The sequence below is a fragment of the Daucus carota genome, chromosome 3 (genome assembly GCF_001625215.2).
Source record: "Daucus carota subsp. sativus chromosome 3, DH1 v3.0, whole genome shotgun sequence".
Classification (NCBI taxonomy): Eukaryota; Viridiplantae; Streptophyta; class Magnoliopsida; order Apiales; family Apiaceae; genus Daucus; species Daucus carota.
In genome coordinates, this window is record NC_030383.2 from 46,780,220 (window position 1) to 46,802,179 (window position 21,960).

The 21,960-nt window shown below is 34.1% G+C and overlaps 1 protein-coding gene and 1 pseudogene across 5 annotated transcripts; both read left to right on the plus strand.

Moving 5' to 3' along the window:
• Positions 1 to 975: 975 nt before the first annotated feature.
• On the plus strand, positions 976 to 7,157 carry LOC108211123 (replication protein A 70 kDa DNA-binding subunit B). Of its 5 annotated transcripts, none has more exons than XM_017382640.2 (9): positions 976 to 1,189; positions 1,772 to 1,912; positions 2,972 to 3,045; positions 4,324 to 4,431; positions 5,537 to 5,661; positions 5,824 to 6,044; positions 6,144 to 6,301; positions 6,452 to 6,572; positions 6,662 to 7,157. In XM_017382640.2, the coding sequence occupies exons 6-9, from the start codon at positions 6,021 to 6,023 to the stop codon at positions 6,866 to 6,868; spliced, it is 510 nt and encodes a 169-aa protein (XP_017238129.1). In that variant the 5' UTR covers positions 976 to 1,189; positions 1,772 to 1,912; positions 2,972 to 3,045; positions 4,324 to 4,431; positions 5,537 to 5,661; positions 5,824 to 6,020; the 3' UTR covers positions 6,869 to 7,157. The 5 variants fall into 5 exon arrangements, with proteins under 5 accessions (XP_017238129.1, XP_017238127.1, XP_017238126.1 ...); XM_017382638.2 differs by having other exon boundaries at positions 2,972 to 3,025; XM_017382637.2 differs by lacking the exon at positions 2,972 to 3,045 and having other exon boundaries at positions 976 to 1,635.
• Positions 7,158 to 17,213: 10,056 nt separating this feature from the next.
• Positions 17,214 to 21,291, plus strand: LOC108211700 (uncharacterized; annotated as a pseudogene).
• The last annotated feature ends 669 nt before the right edge of the window (positions 21,292 to 21,960 follow it).

The window sequence follows — 21,960 nt, forward strand, 5'->3', positions numbered from 1 at the left end:
TTTTAACTTTAAACTAATTTCATATATTACACAAACAAGTATTCTACTTATATATATTATAACAGAACAGGTACTTGTCAAACCGAGTTCCTGAGCAAATAAAATACCAAATTCCGAGGCTAGCTTATAGGCCACAGCATATCCGAACCTCAGTTCCAAGCCTGGTGCTATCTGCTCCTGAGTATGGAATTTCAAATAGCAAAACGAGAGTAGATATAAATTAGGCATCATGAAGTTCATAAAACCATAAAATATTTAGTTCAATTAGTCGTGTAGTTACTTTTTTAGCTTTGTGCAAACTCACATTTTTAATATTTTGATACTCGTATTTATTAGGAGTGATCAATGTGGCATATCATGTTCAATTGTTAAAGATCAAGTTATATATTCGATATTTTGAATCATGAAAAAACTATTCTTGTTTTAGTCCCGTTTGATCAGATATTAGTTTCACCGTATCGCGTCAGATTATCCGGTTCAGAATTAATTATATTTTATTAGTTTAATTTGTAAATGATTAATTTAACTATAGTTTGAATCATTTTATTTAACTGGTATGTTATATATTGGATGATGGCATATTAAAAATTATAGTTTTAAGACTTTAATATATATAACTTATTTCTCTGTGTTATTTTATTTAACAAAATAAAATTTATAACTCAAATTTTTTTAGTAGTTCTCGTAAACGCGTTTTATTATTATGTGGTTGACTTTTGATTAACAATATAAAATTTCCTTAAATTCATCTTCATATCACAAGTTATAGTATTTCAAATACATATATCATCAAAATTATATCATTTAGATATATTTTCCGACACCAAATTTGATGTATTGTACCTATTCTTATATCTATAATTTTTTTAAAAAAAGATTTAGTTACACGTCAAATTCTGAATTCATAAGTTTAAAATAAAAAAATATTCTACATAGGAATATTATTTCAGTCACCTTATTTCGTGTTCTCCAAAATATTGTAATCTCTTTATAAATTGCCCCCGGCACGACATCTGCTTCTCTCCAGCGGCCCACCGCGGCGGTGCCTGTGTTGGTCAAATCTGTCATTGGTCTGTGCAGTCTTCAATTGGAAGCGGCTGTTCTTTGCATTTCCTCTGCAACGGTTTTGGTTTGATGCACCTGGGGTGTGGTCGGGCACACACAGACATATATATGGCCCATCGTGGAGGTCTGTGAGTTCATGCCTTCTCTTGATTTCTGGGTTTTTGGTTACGCGCTTGTGCTCCCGCGATTTATTCAATTTGATCATAAGTATTTTTGTTGTTCATGCTTAAATTGTTGTCCAGTTCTTTCTGGTGTTTCATTCGATTGGTGATTGGGTTTAGTTTATTTTTGAATGAATTTAATGAATCCAATTTTTTACTTTTGCTCGCCCTTGCCTTCCTCCGTCTGATGAGGAAAGTTCACTACATGAGGCATGTTGTGCACCAATCGAGGAGTATGCGGCATTGGCCACTTATATGGCATGGGCAAAAAATTGGTAGACTACGGGGCCGTTATCTCCCGACTGATCCCACCCTCAAACCGTCAATTATTTAACCCCCTCCTTCTCCCCCGTCAGAATCATGTTCATTCAAAATTGCATTTCAGCTCCTGAAATGATTTGGTTTTCAGGTTTTTTGTTTGTGTGTATTTATTTTAGGCTTCTTTATAGCTAGATTCATGCTCCTGCTTTGCTCCGTGTTGTACCCTTCTATGTTGATTTGTGCCTGAGTAATTTAATGAAGGAATCCCTGATTTCGATCTGTAGAAGGAGCTGCTCCATTACAAGCTGTTTCCGGAGATGGCACCTCGAAAAGGGGCCGGCCGAAGCTCATTGTCACCGAAGATGTTGTAGAATGGAGAAAGCTCTCCAAGCGGAAGCAAAATGCTAGACGTACCGGCCGCCAAGGTTTGTATTCTGAACATGCATGTTGTAACAATTGTGTTAGATCGTTGTGCAATGCCTTTTTGATATTCTGTTTGGTCAGCCGACTATCTACATGCATGTGGTGTTTGATTAGTTGCCTGTGTATAATAATTTAAATCAGCCAAAGATTTAGACCGGGTACATGTCTATTTCATGTAGCAAGAATATCTATTTCATGTCTATTCTTTGATTGCTTTAAGGGGTTTGAAGCCGCGCACATAGGAGAGGCATTATCAGTCAAAACTCCAAAAATATCCAACTAACTTGGCCTTGTAAGTGCCATCATTAAAACACTATTTACCATCTGCTGCAATTGCTTTCCTTGTCAATGCCTTGTGCTTCATAATAAATTGTGACAACGCGTAGCCCTGGACCTCAGTTTGGCTGAATTCATCGCATCCATTTCACCGGCAGCCAGTTTATAATTTTTTCACCACATTTATTTGGTTTGCCTAGGACCACTCCATTATTAAATAAATAAATAATTTATAAGAGTCAATTGGCCTTGTGAGTCCCATCATTAAAACGATGTTTGACCTCTGGTTCCCTTGCCTAACTTTCCTCCTGGGTGAATGCTCTGTAGTTGATGGTAAATATTGACAATGCGGAACCCCAGACCCCAGTTTGGTTGAATTCCAAAGTTTGTAAATAAAGTGATATACATCATTAACACTATATTTCAGCAAGGAAAATAAAGATGTTCAAGGTCTTTATTCTGAGCAGTTTTAAATGGCTTGGGTATAATGGACAGCTAAACCAATTTTATAAAGTAAAATATGTGTGAATATCAAGAACACAGGAAGTAACTACCAATGTCTCTGTAATTATTAGTACGGTTATCCAGAAGAGCTTTTAAATGAAGAAATTTTTACTAGCTTAGGTAATGCTGATTTTAACAATGTTAGATTTCAGATATATAGCTCATTCGTTGAGTAAGGTTTTAATACCTAGTGCGAAGGAAAGGAAAATATTTGATGTATAGCCCTTTTTATGTCAAAGTGGTTGCACACTGAAGCTTAAATGCTTTTTCTATATGTCTAGGTTGATGACTTGAATCTAGCAAGCTGCCAAAATTTGATCAACTCCGCAGCACTGGTATTAGACTATTACTTCAGGTTAATGTAGCCGACGGTTTGGCATCTCACGACGAAAGTCAAACACTCACACATATATCATTTGCAAAACATATAAATTAAGAGTGAATTGCTTTTGCCTCCTTTAGCTATGGGCAAAGACACCATGTACTTTACATGGGGGGCGGGGACTGGCACATAGTCTTAAGACTCTGATTAAGAATAATTATATAAATAATTTTAGATTTTTTCCCTTCTAAATTAAAATATGATGTTTAAATTTTTGTTCATAAAAGAAAAATTTCAAAAAAGGGGTATGGAACTATACTTAGTCGGAGCCTTAAAATGTGTGTCGAGCACTGAGAGAAGCTTGTCGAGTGTCCCAACTCAACTCGTATATAAATCTCAAGGCATACACAGAGGGATACAATTGCAGTTTAAATTTTTTGCACCAACACAATATAGTTTGCCTATGTGAAGACTACATAGATAATTTCATAACAAGCATGCTAAAATTGGACGAACATAAATATACAAACATAGTCATAAGGAGATACCATAATCAGGGTTTAAAATATATGTATTGCTGGTACCTAGGTAGTGATGTCAGTTAAAACCTTTGCGCTGTGCACAAGAGCCATGTTACCGCAATAGATATATAGACGTGTGTTAGCCACTAAATAATACAGAGAAAGCAACCTAATCTAAAATTAAAATAAGATGCAACCGGCTAATAATCATCAAACATTATCAAAGTGGTTGGCAAGGAAGCTACACTTTTTACGTCAATAAAAGAACAACTATGTAAACTGGAGAACGACCAATTGAATATGACTTATCTTTATATTACTAAAGTTGTTTGATACATAGTTAAATACACGCCCATGTGGTCTGATTAGTAGATGTATTAAAAACTCATATGAGACGGTATTACAAATTCAATGTATCGATGTATCTCATATGTAAACTAAGGAATTAACCTTGGTTGAACATATAAACAATGCTTACCACTAAAGTAATAGCAATTTGCAATAGATATGATTAAAGTAATGAAATGAAGCATGTGAGGAGGTTATCAACCTAGCTTTTTTGGTTGAGCATAACAAAATAATGCTGTCTCTAATCATCTGACTTGCATAGAAGCGTAAACTCTAAATCTATATGTCAGTAGTAATCCAAGTGCTCAATCCATAGGACTTTGAACTGCTGTTTTCTATACCAGAGGTCGTGCTGATAATGTTATTGCAAAGGTTGTTGATTTGAATTTGCTGTTGTGCCTAACTTGCATTTTGAAATTTTGCGATCTCGTGCATGAATTAGGTCCAACATCCTCCGATGTTTTCAGTGTAACTCCTTCGCCAAGATTACCCACTGCACGCTGCAGCAGTCAAGTTCATGCAGCTGATGGAGCTGAGCCAAGCAGGACGGGTAAGTTCTGGGACCCTTGTATTTGCGTTATTTTCCAGTCCAGTTGACAATCATTGAGATTCTATGTTAACCCCATACAGGTGTTTCACGATAAAAAGATTCGTCCAACCATAAATTTCAAACCTAAAATCAAGTGTTATCTTTAACTATTTATAAATTTAACGTGAAATCTGAATAAAATTAGCGTTTCTGACCGCAGAAGAAAGGGGTGGAAAGTTCATTTAGGGGTTAAATAGTTGTGTGTTTTAAACTAATACAAATTTTAATTAATATTTAATAGTGAAAGGGAGAAATAAACTGACTGAAGGGAACTTTTATAAAAATGGGGCCCTTAAAAATTTTGGGCCGTGCGCTATTGGGCTGTAGTGAATAAAAATAGTGGATGAGTTTAACTTTTATATTATAAAAATTTACCGAGTTTTGAAAATTGGTTCATCTCAGTAAACCATTTCCCTTTTCATTTCAGACCAGGCTATAGCTTACAATCTGTGTCCACTTTAATCTCATCCATCTGGTGGGCAGTTGGATTCTACTATACTCTTGTAGGTGACCAAACACTTATGCAAGACCTCTGTTTGCGTAAAGCAAGCGGAAAACTGCAGCTGCAAATTCAACAAAATCTTACAGGGTAGTAAAGCAAAAATGTTAATACACCTGATCCATAAAACATAGACAGGATTACGCAAATCTAGCCACCAAAACTTTGAGAAGTCTTTCGTGTAGAAAGGCACTGGATACATAAACCACTACACATTCTCGATGTTGTTGGTTCAATGCACATTTATGGCCAAAATTTAGGTTCTCAAAAAATAAGCTAAATCTGGTGCCCAGCTTATACTAAATTTTCCATATGATTTTGATCTAAAACAACAATGTAGACCCAGCTAGGGGCCACGACAATAAAGTGATGAGGTAATGAAAACTAGGACAAGAGAAACAAAAAATGACGACTGTGTATATATATGATCTAGACTGAATGCAACAGGAGGTTTAAACTAGACCAATCAATTAACCAATCTACTATACAGTTGTATAAAATATTCACACATGGTAAATGAGTTTACCTATACACATGGACTTCCCCTGTAACATGTATGCATTGCAGGAAGGAGAAAATGATAGTCACATTGTGGGAAGACAGAGCATATCAATTCCAGGAAGGCCTCCAGAACACAGGTCAATGACCAATATTTGTTGTCATAACTGGACTGCTAGCAAAGAAATTCTCAGGTATATCACGAAATATTATGACCTTCAGGCCTATTTCTTTTAAAGGAACCAATAGATGAGAAAGGTTGAGATATAAGTATTAATCATTCCCAGGTACACGCATGCCGATTTATTCAGTACAAAAAAACTCATACACTGATATATGCCTTGTGGATGACACAGATAAACCCTCTCTATCGAGCACTGATGCAACAAGAACTTATTTTGATATTGATTACAAACCACTCAAAGATTTGAAGAATACACTACATGAGGCAAGTGCGAAAGCTGGCGTTGCTCTGGTACCTCCAACAAACGTTCAATTCGTAACCTCGGACGAAAAGAGCGTCCAACAACTCCATATTAGAGATGTCCTCGACATGGAGATCCCACCAGGAAAAGATGTAAAAGATAAAACAATATAATTTCTGGGCATTACAAATACTTACCAAATACTGAACATAACATGGTACAATTGCTAACTAATTTCTGTTGATACGCAGCAAGTGCGCGGTCTTTGTACGGCAACAATAACAGAGATAATGGAGGGAAACGGATGGCTATATAATTGCTGCTCAAAATGTGCCAGAGCTGTGCACCCAACCCAAGGAAAATATTTCTGCGCGGCTTGCAACGCTGACAACATAACGGTCTCACAAAGGTATAATCCCTGGAACAACACCTGCGTGATTCATACAATTGTACACTATAAGTAAAACTAATAACCTGCAGGAATACAATTTATTCTTTACAAAACCTTCAACCCCAAAATTTTGAAAATTATGTACTAAGCCTCAATAAATGATTTAAGGTATAGAGTCGTAGCTCGCATCAAGGATGACACTGGAACAACGACGGTGACACTTTTCAACAAAGAGGCGGAACAACTTATTGGAGCTCCAATTCAAAAGCTCATTAATGAGGTAACCGAGGTAAGCATTCTACGCATTGTATTCGACGACGCTTGCCTACATTCGAAACCTATCTATAAATTCTCAACTTCATAATGATCTCATTGCAGGGAACAGACATGGAAGAAATCCCACCTGCAATCAAAAACATCGTTGGGAAGTTATGTGCTTTCCAAATTAAGATCAACAACTACAATATAACACATGGCTGTGAGGAGTATACCGTCACCCGCGTCTCAGAATGCTCAAATGATGAAGCCGGTAGTTCTGACGGTGTCAATGTTGTCCACAAGGACAAGAGGGTTAGGTTGGATTGATAGCCAATCCAACCAAAAACAATCTATCGCCACAACACTTTACGCAGTGCCTTCAAAACAAACTGAGTACTATGACGGGTTTGCATTCGGAAAGACTCCTTTATAAACTATTGTTTCTTATGAACCTATAAAACAAATCTTAACTAGCACGGGTTTTCATTTCAGACTAAAAGAATATTGCATTCAATACTGATATATGTTCGCACAGTATGGTGTGGCATATTCTATTAGTGCCTTCAGAAGCCCCGAATTAACACATTCAATAAATTCTGATATATTTCAGCATGAATGCATTGGCCGGTCAATATTAGTCTGTGGTAATACTGCATAGCACTTGGAATATTAAACAGTAGCGGTGATTAACATGTGCAAACGGCCACTCAGCACATGATTCCAAAGTTTAGGGGGACTCCCATTTTCAAGACCATAATATTTATATACATATATATTAATTTTATATTTTACTGTAGGTCGATTAGAATCCATACTTTATATTTTTTTAGGTCGTAAATATTATCATTATAAACAAGTAAAACTTTAATTATTACCTATTAAATTATTTTGGCCTATTTTGTATTCATTTACTTTAGGTACTTGGTTGATAATTAGTATATCTTAGTATTCCTACTCACAAATTATATAAAAAAAATAACTATTTACTTCTTCTGTTAAGTACATTAATAGATTTACAATTATTTTAATTAACAAAAAATTCCAACTCCAATAAGCATTTTTTATTAGATTATTCCCTTTTTTCGAACTACATATTCATTTAAGGCACAACATAGTAAAGTGTTTTTTTTAATAAAAGGGCTATTCAAGTGAACTTAAGGCACATGGATTTTGTTCCCATTGAGTGGGTATGACCTTATATTCATATAATCAAGTAAATAAGGGTTTGTCTAAATTATTTCGTTTCTTTTAAATCAAGTCAATTTTTCTGGGCAAGTCACTTCCTCTTTTGCCCAAGTTTTTTTCTGTTTGGTCTAACTCACTTCCTTTTTTCTTTTGTGAGTATTGTGCATTTAGCAATACTCAGATATATATATAGCAGAGTACGAAAATGGAAAACAGAACATGACACCGTCGTGCACACAGGAATACGCAGTCCCAGAGAAAAATAAGTATAACAGCAATCTCAACTCTGTTCAGGAAAAGGACTCCGGCGGTGCGACTACAGATAAGAACAGAGCACTCCACGCATCGTCGCCTTTAAAAACATTTATACCTATTACCATGCCAGCACTCTGAAAGAGGTAAAAAAATACCCGGGTCAGGCCAGGATGCTCTGTAGATAGATTGGAGAAATGGCCCTCAAATAAAAGCCTCACATGGTGCGGAGGCACCACAAGACTATGCCAAGAGGACCTGCCGCCTTCTGCATTGGGTAGCAGTAGACAATCACTACAGAGACACAACCTTGGCAGCCTCAGAAGAAAAAAAGGTACACATGGAACAATCAACCCGCCTCTGCACAATATTACAAAATACGAAGATAACAACATTCCTAATACTACACAAACAAACAACTCCATAAGAGCCTCGCATACTGCGCATGCAGCACAAAACTCTTGACAGAGGGCATGCATGCTTCTGCATTGATCACTACAGAGACACAAACATGGAAGCTTCAGAACAGAAAATGCTACACATAGAACAATCAACCATCCTCTGCGCAATATTACAAGATACAAATTTAACAAACGCAATAATAACATCCTCGCTTACTGCGCCTGCAACACAAGACTCTTGCAAGGGCTTGCATGCTTCTGCATTCATCACTACAAAGACACAACCCTGAAAACTTCAGAACAAAAAATTCTACATAGGGAACAATCAACCCTCCTCTGCACAATATTACAAAATACAAAATTAACAACCGCCGTGACACTGCACAAACAGACATCTCCCCAGACAGACAATTCAGACTAGCGCCCGTGCCTTGCACGGGCTATTATGCTAGTTTTGAGTTTAAATTTTGAGCCGGACAAACACTCGTAGTCGTCAGAGTTAAAAATTACGTAAGAATAAAGAATGTACTCGTGAATACTAATGCAAAGAACAACATTATTAACAAAAAAGTAAATACAATCGTGTGGTTCGTGTAAGACTACGAGTTGCATGTTCATAATGTGTTATACATGTATGATCTGCGGCTAAATTTCTGGAACCACACTCTTTTGATGGGCGGGAGTGGTTCAGATTAAATTTTAGTGTTGTATGAAATGGATACGGAACATTGCAAGAGGAGGATTTGATCTAGATATTTAATTTTGTTATTATATAAATTAATATAAACATTTCAACTCAAATATTACAAAAATCTTTTCTTCCGAAACAGACATTATTTTCATGGTTGGTCCAAAAGACTCAAAAGTTCAAACCCCGTTTGATGCCAAGTCTCACTTAGAAAATGTGAAAATGATACTCCATGTGGTCAAGTATACACACATAGTAGTTAAATACTTAAAGAGTAAATGACAAAGTGATGGCCGAAGTTTGTCAAATTTTGCAGAATGGTGGCTGAACTTCGAAAACTACGGAATGGTGGCTGAAATTCACTTCCGCCTTTCAATAAGGTGGCGGCCGTGATACTCCGTTAGTTTCCTCCGTTAACTCCAAAAAAAATTAAAAAAAGTAAGGGTAAAGTAGTAAAATCATCCTCAAAAGTCATCCATCACTCTCATCACAATCCAAACCACCCCATCTTCTACGAGCTCAAAACCCTTAGCAAATCCCAATGAAAACAAACCCTCAACACGGCACTGCCACTCCTACCAGAGCCTCAACACCCCAATTCACAAGTTTTACGAGGTATCCACCTCGCCTGAGTTTCTTTTTCATGAAGATTTTGGTGTTGATTTTTTCGAGGTTGGATAGTACTGTTTTGCATTATAGATGAACCGGTGAATAGTGTGGTGGCTGGGTTACGGACTGGAGTGATGTATCGGGCTACGAAATGAGCAAAATCAGTTGTTCCTCCTGGTGTTATTGATGGATTGGCTGCTGGTGCTACTGGGATTCTGGGTGGGGTATGGGCGTATGGTTAGGTTTGAGTAACCAACAAACCAAATAAACAACTAACAGCGGAATAATTGGTTCTAGAAAAGTTGGTAGGTGAAATTTGTGGAGGCCTAAAGCAAGAACAATGACGGTGCCAGAGACGGCGGCCAGGACGGTCGGCAACATCACCGTGCTAGTACTAGAAATTGTATTCAATATAGTTTACTGTGTTTTATCCTAAAACCCACTTTTACCCTTCTTTTTTTTATTTTTTTTGGACTTAACGGTCTAAATTTAACGGACCTTGACGGCAGCCACTTTATTGAAACGGAAAAGTAAAGTCTAGCCACCGATCTGTAGTTTTTTAACTCCAGCCAACATTTTGTAAAATCCGGGAAACTACAGCCACCACTTTGTCATTTACTCATACTTAAATAATTCTGCCTTGGATTCTCAAAATTTTGTAATCACTTACCACTCCACAAGAGTAACGACTAAAGTGAAACAATCGAGTAGTGGCCACCTTCATCTAGCTATATGGTGCTGGACCGCCGGTGCTGCTGGTTGGCCACCTTCATCCATACATGCTTCTGCTGGTCCACACTATACTTGCTCATTCACGTGCTCACGCATACACAAGTAATGTTCATTATTTTTCATCTAAATGTAATACGGAGTATCTGATAAGTGATATCTAATAGTTTCAATTAATTTCTTGTAAAGCTAAAACAAGCTTGTATTATTGTCCGACTAAATATTTATTTGATTTAACTTGTAAGTAGTTTGTGCTTCAAAAGAATGTAATTTTTCATTTATAAATACTACGAGAGATATAAACATGTATAATATTTAATTTGACAATACGGATAAAATTTCAATGATCACGAAACGTAGAAATCATGATACACTAACTAATATCGGGGGAGAACAACGTTACAAATTGTCCGGTTTTAGTTCAATCGATCGGAAGCTGTTGTCGATTTTATGTTGGTCGGTTTAGAGACTTTGGTCGGTATAACCTACTCAACTGACTCCGATTGCATCAGGTGGTCGGTTTATTTTTTAAAAAAAACTGCTAAGAAAGGAGTTCAAGAGTGTCACCTGAAAAGTTACACCATATCCCGTATCATATAACCGATTGAGATCCAAAGTCATCAAATATATAACTCCTTGAATATTGACCGTTGACCAATCAAAATTAAGGATCAAACATAAAATTAACCGTCCCCGATCGATTATAAACATTTATTGATCAAGCAACAAGTCTGGAAACTGAGAGAACGACATTTGATTAATAAAATTGACCGTCATGTGATCAGTTATATGTTATTGATCGGGTCTAAAACAGCAATGCTTGTAAACTTCTAAAATGGACCGCACATAACCCAACATCATTTCAAGGATACGGTTCGTTGTCTCGAGATTTGAATGGTAAAATAGTCGATACGACTTTAACACAAAATAGCGTCATTCCCCTATATATAATGTACATATTTTTTTTTCTTCAAATTATTTGAAAATAAGAATTTTATTTTAAAACACCCATAATCGACGGGTAAAAACGGACGATTACGACTTTAAACAAAAACGGCGTTATTCTTAAATTACAACTTAAAGATTCTTTCCCAAATAACTGAAAACAATAAATTTGATATCAAAGAAATATAATCGATCCGAGCTGGACAAGAGATTTCGATTTTAAATCTAAACGACGTCAGTCAAAGCCTATTGAACTTAAGAAATTATATTTAAAAAAATTCAGAAAAACCTGATCTATTTTGAAAGATATAACCGCTGTTACAGTGATCGGCTTAAAATGTCGATTGTAAAATTAAGCGAAAATCGATTAGAAACATGTCATATTCTCAAAATGACGTCACCTCTTATATAAGTGTGCGAACATAATTGATCAAAGTCATATTGGTCTTAGACTATCAATTTTGTCATGGATTTTTAAGTGATAGCTAGACTAGAAACTCATAATACTGATCATACGTTAATTGCTTTGAGTCTTTCACAGTGTAAAAGTAATCAGTTAAGAAAATCAAATGTGCCTGTGGACATTTATCTGTTCTGTACTTTTATGTAAATTTAGAACTGGTATCGTTACAAAAACAAATGGTGAATGATATGTGGTGGTGACCCTCCAACTAAATCCGTTCAATCTGTCCAGCAACAACATTGCGTCTAGTTTACTTGTTCTCAGCTGCTTTATTAGAGGAGATTCAGAGCCACAGGCTTGGGAATTATCTATGCTTTCTTTAAATATTACACGAAATCACATCACAAATGGTGATGATTTCCACTCTCTTTCCTTATTGCAAATATGCTTTTGTTATTGTCCCTCTCTTCCAAATTAACAATCATGCTGATTTTATTCACGTGTTTTAAGATATAAGAAAAATATAAATAATACTTTTCATTCTATAAAAATTTAAAATACAGTCTTAAGGAACTATGTTTTTTTTTTAAGGAACGAACTATGTTTTTATTTACTTTTAAATGCCACTTCACGATGAGTTTTTTTTTTTTTTTTTTGACAAAATGCAAATTCATTCCATTAAATTAAAACAAGTCTAGTCGGACAAATCCCCAACTAACAATGCAATCAGGTTGATAAACAATAAAACGAGCTAAACAAATAGCCGCATTGTTTCCAGACTGCTTAACAAACTGAATCCAAGGATTCTTGAAATTGAGAATGAATACAAAGGCTTCTCGAGTAATCCAGCCTACATCAATCCCGAAAATGGTAGCTTCACAATTGACCCTCACAATAGTTCTATGGCTGTTGCGGTGTTCAGACGACTCAGTTGTAAAAACTAAGCAATGAGGAACAAGGGTCCTCGAATAATGAACAACTATAATTTGTGAAAGGTGAGCACATGCGATCGCCACCGTTCCAAGTATACCCCAGCTATCTACATGCCGGGAGCCAGCTATAGACATGCCGAAAGTAATAATGATGCGATAACCCAGATCTCCCAAAACTCCATCACAATCATTCTCATTGATAACACAGAAAGACATAACAACGCAGAATCACCCAAGAATGGGGTACTAAATCAACACACGCCAGAAGGCGAGACGGGAAAACACAATCGGACCTTTGATTTCAAAAGATCTGATTTATTCAGAAAACAATCAAGCCCAAACTCAAATCCGAAACAGATCCGAGAATAAAACTCGATTGGAATCTTCGAGGTTTAAGCAACACTCGATTTTATTGAAAAACAAAAAACTGGTAAATAGTGGAGAAGATGGGAGAGCGAAAATGATTTGGTGGATGAAAAGGATGAAGGTGAAGAATGGAGAAGTGACGGCTAGTTTTGGGAGTCGACTCTCAAAACCCTAATTTGAGAGAGAATAAACTATAATATTATTCGATCTATATTATATAACTAGCATAAAAGCCCGTGCGAGGCACGGGACTCTAGTTTTGTTGTGTTTTAAATAATATTCGTGTATTATCATATTATTTCGAGCATAATTATTACGTCTTTTTTTAAAACAGAATATGTAAATATGAAATGTAACATTTGCAATCTAATAGCATTGATGGTAATAATATGTACTATATTTTAAAAAAAATTATGGATCAAAAACAACATTTGAACTGATTTTTCTATATTCAAATTCGTTAGGATATAGAGGTCACTACCATATTATCTACATGTTCAAAATTATATTGGAAATTAATACTGAAATTTTTAGAATTTAAATATATTATACCTCATTGAAAAGATCTGTAATTTATGGTTGAAAATTATTAAATTATTTCATCAAATATGAAAACTTGTTCTTGATATGTGAATTACGATATCCTAAATCATGATTAGATGAAGATGTGTGGTCCGCGTTGTTTTATATTTATTTCTCTTTTTTGAGCGTACGTTTGTGTTATTTTATTTCAAGCAAGTAAAATTTATAACTCAATTCTTTTTAGTAGGTCTCGTAAACATGTTTTATTATTATTTGGTTGACTTTTGATTAACAACATTAAATTTTCGTAAATTCACCTTTGTATCACAAGTTATAATATTTCAAATTCATATATCACCAAAATCACATAACTTAGACATATTTTCTAACACCAAATTTGATGTCTTTGTCACTATTCTTATATCTATAAAATTTTTTTTGAAAAGATTTGGTTACACGTCAAATTCTGAATTCATAAGTTTAAAATAAAAAATATTTTAAACAAAAATATTCTTTCAGTTATCTTATTTCATTTTCTTAAAAATATTGTATTCTCTTCATAAGTCACCTTTTATAATTAAAAAAAAAATATGACATAGTCCATGTTGAAAGTCCATCAATTTTTCCTTTCAAAGATGCTCACCGAAATTTTAGTTTTTGTGCTTATTTCTCACATTCATGAATTAAATTTCTCTAATATTGTATCGGTACTCGTTTAAAGTATTAAGTTAGATTTGAATTCGTCCAATTTTATTCAAATATGAATTATATCCATTTTTTTAGGTCTGAAACATGGCTCGAGCCCAATTGTTCAAATTCTTTATCAAATTTAAATTTATTACATAAGTAATTAATTTATAGATATTAATCTATCATGTAAAAAACATATGAGACCTACGTGAAATAATAACTTATCTCAAATAAATAAGATATTGAAAAGAATATAAATACAACAGTTTTAATGTATGAGTTTAATGCTTTTGAATAAAAAAATCAATTGCCTGTGCAGCTCAAGTGGTTTGAGTGGTGTGATGGTAATGAAGAGGGCTTGGGTTCGAGTCCCATTAATAACATTTTTTTATATGTATGAGGAGGAGTTAGGTTCGGAGTTAGACTCCGGTTCGGAGCTAGGTAATTTATTTGCTCAGGAGGGAGGCTTGACACGAACGTGTTGGGCTATTATATATATAAGTAGATTAAAGTTGAAATAATAAAATTTTCACCGGTCAGTTGGTCGGTTGGTACTTGGCCAGGTAATGAGTCGTACTTATATAATCAATTATCCTTTTTAAGTAAAACTATTATCTTTTTTATATTTTCTAATTAGAAAAAACACAATTTTCTGAAAATAACATTGAACAACATAGCGATTACCCTTTTTAACTAAAACACATTATCTTTTTCAGATTCCTAACTAAAAAATTGATTTTCTAAAAATAACACATGTAACATACATATAAGAAAGATAATATTATTATATATATAATTATTAATATACAACCAACGATATCACTTTAAAAGTAATATCACAAATCTATACTATCTATTATATTATATATATTATTATTATTCTATTAAAATTTAAAACTGAAATATTAATAATTTTATTGATCGGTCGAGTTTTATCCGCTTAGCGGTATTAACTTTATGGGTCTCCTTAATATATAACGTGTTATTATAAATATTTTTATTATCAATTAAGCAAAAACATTTAAAAATTCATTAGTATGATCGATTTGTATTTCAATTAAATTTAAAAAATATATATGGATGATATAATTACAAATGTTATGAATCACCCTATAAGCTAGTATTAGCATAAACATGCAACATATGATAATATAATTCTAATTTTTCTTGTATACAATATATAGTAGAATAGGATATTCATTTAACTCTTGAGTAAAGCCTTTTGTACCTGAGAATTAACTTTAAGTAAAACAAAGCCCAAAAATGGCGCATGCAGCATCCGAATAAACGGGAGGCCCAGAAAAGTTTTGGGGAACTTGGGTCCAGGAACTGCACCCAGTATATAGTATTGCATTTGAAGTGGAGGAAAAAGCGACAATGTTTCAAAATTCCAGTTGAAGTCCTTAGCAAGAAAAAGAGAGAATGCAAGCAATATAAAACTTTCAAAGATGTAAAAGAAAAAATTAAGAATTCTCAAATACAATTATTTAAATTAAACATTTTATATGATTGTTATATGATTTTTATGTGTAGGTGATAGCTATAAAGACTATAAATGAACTCACTCTTATATACCATGCTTAAGTTCTCTCTCTTTTTTTTTTTTTTTATCATACAACAAATAAATATATTCTTTAATATTAACATTAGAAAATTCCAAATAAATATATATTGGATATGAGCTGTGACTATCTGAATTGAACAACCCAATGTAAAATGTGAATCTTCCGAATCCCTAATTCATATTCAAATCGCATTCATATTCATTATATACTTATATATAATAAGCGTAAGGGAGATAATTTGGTCGCATGGTCCTCTGGTCCAAAAGCTTATCATCCGTTGGATCTTATATTGAACAAATAAGCACCGTTAGATTGGAACAAAATTAAATTCTGTTCTAGAAGGCAACTGATATCTACTTGCATGTTTATAATTCCTTTTCTGAATCCAAAACAAATTCTCTCTTTCACATGTATATGATTTTTTTTAATCCTAAATAAATATTTCCTACCAGTTTTATTCGTAGAATCATATAAATCTCACCGTCACAATTTTTTTATAATATATTTTAAAATTAATAAGCCGGATTTAAGTGAGGAACAAATACAAAAACTTTTTCTTAATCCAAAATAGATTCTACCTTCTTATTGCATATTTATGATTCATTTTCTTAATTCAAAACAAATTATGTTTATCAATTTTAATTTAGAACCATATAAATTTTTTGAAAAATATTTAAATCACATTATAATAATTTTAATATAAAATACATTTATTAATATAATCTAATAGGAGTTGGCATAACGTATTCCACTCAAAATATATTAAAATTTGATAGATAGAATTTAATACTTTGGCATGATACATACGAGAAAAGGAATTGCTTGATCAAAATAATTTATTTGAAACCATTAATGGCTGTGATGATGTATTTACCAAAGTTCTAACTTACAAACAAATCATAATTTCGAATTTTATTTTATTGAAAATTTTAATTTATTATTTATAAATTAAATTTTTTCACATCATTTAAAATATATTTAAAAAGTTTATAAATAATTAAAAAGCTCTCGTGCCTTGCACGGGCTATAAGCTAGTATTAATTAATATTTACAAACTAGTTTAACAACGATAACGACCCCAAAATATCAGCCTCATCACATCACACTCATTTTGATGGTATTAACTCTATTCTTCTCAAAAGATTTTTTATATTCGTAGAATATTGTAAATTAAGTTATGTTTGAAAAAGGCTAATATACGCTTTTGATAGTTTTGAGTTCACTATGAAATATATAAAAGAAGAAGTAAAAAAAATGCAGGCGTATACTTCTACTTCTATATATAATAAGGCAACCAAGGGCAAAATATGCCAGAAAAATACCTGTGAAATGACGAGCATGGCCTTGATTTTTTCAGAATTACATTTTTATCATAACCAAGCAGATAACACATTGCGAGACTCTCCCGCTGCTGTCTCAAAAATTCAGAAAAGATTTAGTGATCACGCCAGTTCTTCTTCTCCTCCTAATCCATATTATATCTTAGGAGCTTCTGGTCATCTTCTTATACGACAAATACATGTGTCATATGTATCTGTATACAGTTTAGAAGGTGAGGTTTGGCTACAAGATGGTTTGGCAAAATTGGGAGATTGTCCGCCTGCAATTAAAGAAAGCCAGAGCCTGAGCCTGAGCACTTGCCTCGGCTGAAGCTTTCAAATCTGATAACCTCCTTTTTTTAAGGTCATGAAGGTATAGTTGCTCCTGTTTTCCTATTATTTTCCATTTTCTGCTTGAGTGTGGATTTCTTCTGATGATTGTGTTTATGTGACATTTAAAGTTTGATGGATTGCTTGGGTTTTTTGAAATCTACCTATATATTAAGAAGAATCAAGGGCAAAATATGTGAAGAAATTGGACAAAAAATTATATAAAAACCCCTACTAGATATCGAATTGCAATATCCCACAGCAAGACCTAGAAAGAAGCATCATGGAGAGATCACGTGATTGAATTCCAACATAGATAAGTTTTATTCAGTTGCAGTTCGACTTGGGTTCTGCCATATTGTTTGGTTTTTGTGGCGTGGAGTTGGTTTATGTATTTTATTATAAATAGGAGAAAGAACCTAAAGGGGTGGGATAAATCCTACACAGGCAGGTGTTTTGATCCTCTATTTTGCTATGCTTTTTAATATGTGTTTTGTTATTTAATGTGTTATGATATATGTGGTACCAATCCCTGGTGTTTACCTGCCTATTTCGTTCTTAAAAATTGACCTCTATGTGTTTAAGCTCCCTGACATTTGATAAAAGTTTTCTGCAAGTTATATGCGTCAGTCGTATGTTATTCTTCATTGGTAATAGTCTTCAAGCTGTTCAAGCGGTTCTTTTATGTGCTCAGCGTTTGGGATCACGTCATGCTAGGGCAGGGCAGTTGCTAACCAAAGAGCTGGAAGAGTACATCTGATTCAGTAAACAAACACCAAACTAGGTTGACATTGCACCTCATCAAATATGTTCAAAGCCATTCAGAGAGCAAGTAATTTATTTCTTTATATTTCATGCATATTCTGTTTCACTTTTGTAGTTGCACATTAACACCATTACTAGAGTTATGTATTGCATATTGCAATACAAATATTGCATAATGTTCACTGTCACCATATAAGCAATATTTGAAACAATCTTACAACAATTAGATGCTAATGCTATGTCATCTTCTTAGATGGGCAGGATTTGCCGAAGCCAGAGGAGACTATCCATTTAGCCACCACAAGCTAACCTTTCGATTTTATGAAGCATCAGCAGCTCAAGATCGGAAACTGGAAGGGTTGGTCCTTAAGGCCATTTTGTAATTATGGAGGCTTAATCCAACTGAATTAACTCTACTGTTGACTTGCAAGAAATGATTATGATCTTCTTAAAGTTTCTCCAAGTGCAGTTACTTTGACTGGTAGCGGTGACCCTTGCTTCATCATTTGACAGATTCTAATGACGGAAGGATCCCTCTGCACCCTAAGGTTAACAATTCTTCTATGACGCTTTACAAATTCAGCTTATATTCTAGAGTTTTATATTTTCCATTGCAATATGTTTGTATTTATTCAGTACATATTAAGGATTTAATAAAGGTAATTTCCCAAAGTAAAGAAAGCCTCCAGATAATAATTAAAAGCTCTAGACTGAAAGAGAAGGTCAGAGAAAAATGATGTTAACAAATGACCTAGACGAACAGTTACAAGCTATGTTGCGTATGTTTATGATAAATAACTACAAGATTTGCCTTAAGATCTTTTATATGGTAATAGCCTCTAGCTTTTAATCTGTAGTTGACAAACTTCCATTAGTTGACAGAATCATCAGAACTGTTTCAGGTATTAAATTTGACAGAAATTGAACTAAGCCGTGTAGATATCGAAGTAGGTTTATCTGGTCCATTGGTTTACATGTATTGATTGTCAAGTTCTTAACTTTTGTCATTGCTGAACTAAAAATTGTATGGAACTGTAAGACGAAATAGATTAGTATTTTCTTTAATTTTTAAGTTCTTATTAATATTTATAGAATAGCAATAAACTAAGTTAGCGTATATCTCCGCTCTGCTTCTTTGCTTGCGTGTTTTGTAGGCATCAACTTCCTCATACGTCTGCAGCTCCCTTTCTTGAGCTAATATAAATGTCTTCGAATAGCTTTTCTTGTGTAGGCATCAGCCTCCTCCGTCTGCAGCTCCCTTTCTTGAGCTAATATAAATATCTTCGGATAACTTTTCCTACTCATGTCATATAGACAGTCTAATAGCAATTTAGTATTCTTGGTTCCTTTTGTGAGGCGGCTGAATTAATAGAATAATGTCTTCCCTGTTCATGATTTTTAGCTAAAAAATAGTGAAAACAGATGTTTTGAACTTCAACTAACATAGATAAGTCAGAATTTTTTTTCTTAAGCTCCCCAAATACGTGGGATTGCATTTCCCGTTCCTGTTATCTGGCCTCATTATTGCCTTGTGTGTATTACAATCGGCTACCCTACTTGGATTTAGTCTTTCTATGCTCTTTCTTCCTATTAATTCTTTGAAGTCAGCACTATCTATAAATTTATGATGCCTAAAGACAGATGGTAATTTAATGGATTTTACTGTATGGTCCTTTTGCTTGCAAAGTTGTTGCAGGTAAAAAACAACCGAGTGAAAACGGAAATAAGAAGTAATCAGTGGAATAATTGTTTAGCGAATAATCGGGGATTGATCATAACGATTAATTGGGACATTAATCGGACATATTAAATAATATAATAATTAAATTAAAATACCTTGTAGCAATCCAGGTGATTAATCAGTTAACCGTTGATTTTTAAAACTACTTGTGTAAAAGGAACAAATGGAGTATTCCAGATTTTTGGTGGAGTTGCTTAGGAGTCCAACTTAGATAATGGATTTATAATTATTGTGTATAAACAACTTCTAATATGTATTTGAAATTAAAAATTATTTCAACACAATATCGCAATGTAATACTTGTATATTTCATTCAATAGTAATATGATCTGATTAAATTTTATTTTTTTTTGCTGACATATGTGATCTGATAATTATAATTATTTAGTTTATGTTTTTTGCAGTAAGCAAGAGGCCATGATGCAAGCATTGCACAGAGATGGTGAAAGTTCTTTGTCTCTGGTGGGCCCCAAGCCTATGGAATTATCTACTGCCCCACATGCTGGTTCTCATGCCTCCAGGTCAAATGGAAAGCAGAGGATATCAAACTTGGAGTCACCATTTATGATACACTATAAAATTTAATCTGGCTGGAAATGCGATTGCCTATGGATCTCATGACAGAATTTTCTTGTGGAAAGTCCATGGTGAATCTAAGAACTTCATCATACTCAGAGCTCAAAAAAACGCAGTTCATGACCTGTAGTAGACTGCTGATGGATTACAAATAATATCAGCCAGTACCGACAAGACACTGATAGCATGAGATGTCGAAATAGAAAAGCAGATAAAAAGAATGGCTGAGCACTCTTTATGTGTGAATTTATGCTGTCGTTCCCGTCGGGATCCCTCCCATTGTTGTCAGCGGGTCAGATGATGGCACTGCCAAACTCTGGGATCTGCGACAGCGGGGTGCCATCCAGACCTTTCAGGACAAATACCAAATAACAGCAGTCGATTTCTCTGATGCTTCTGACAAGATCTACTTGGGTGGAATTGACAACAACATTAACGTGTGGGATCTCCGTAGAAATGTGTTGAACAAATTTTAAGATTATTGGATAAGGTTTTTAAATAATCATGGTTGTTGAAATGTCAAACCAAATGTTTTTCCCTTGTAATTTTATTTGACGGGGTAAATTAATATGCCTGTACTGCTAAGCCCTGTATTCGGAAAATATATATAGCCAAAACTTGGCAGGGCTGCAGGTTTTAGTCCGGTATGAGCTTCCTTGGAATGCAGGGAAATGAGTCATACGGAAGTCGTCATTTGAGCTGTTTCAATATGTAAAAGTAAGGAATTTCATAGATCCATTGAGGAGTTATCAAAAGACAGTATCTTACATTTGAAAGGTTATAATCTTAACTTGGTTTGCTGAACACTTCTTAAATATATTTTAGTTTAAGGTTTTGTTGTCGTTTCTTTCTGCTAAAATAGTGATAAATCATGGAGTAAATCTTGGATCTATTGTCACCCGCATATTTCGATTTTGCAAAAGATCAAGCCTTATATACGTAGCCACAACACCAGATATTTTGACACTGATAAAAAAAAGTCTTCGTTTAATTAACAGTTGCAGGAACTATTAATGTTTAAAGAACTCAATGAGATAAGAAAATATACTTTTCTGTGTGTTTCTCTTTAAGAAAAGAAATTTAAGAAAACATGATAAAATCAAACACTCACAGAAATGGGCAAGAACTCAAATTATCAGAGCCTTAAAATTTGTGTCGAGCCCCCGTCCTAAACAATTGATAGGGAGGGAGGGAGGGAGTATATTGGAGGTACAAAATAATATATTCCTCGTAAGAAAGTAAACACAAGTCTAAAGCATAGGGAGCCATTTCTTTTAATTTTTATGTGTCCAGCTGAAAACTAGAGAGTAGAGATATTACCTGACTATTTAAACCATCCCAGTAAAAAAGAAGTGCTGCATGAGGATTTACAGATAATTCACGAGCCTTTTGGCTTCCATA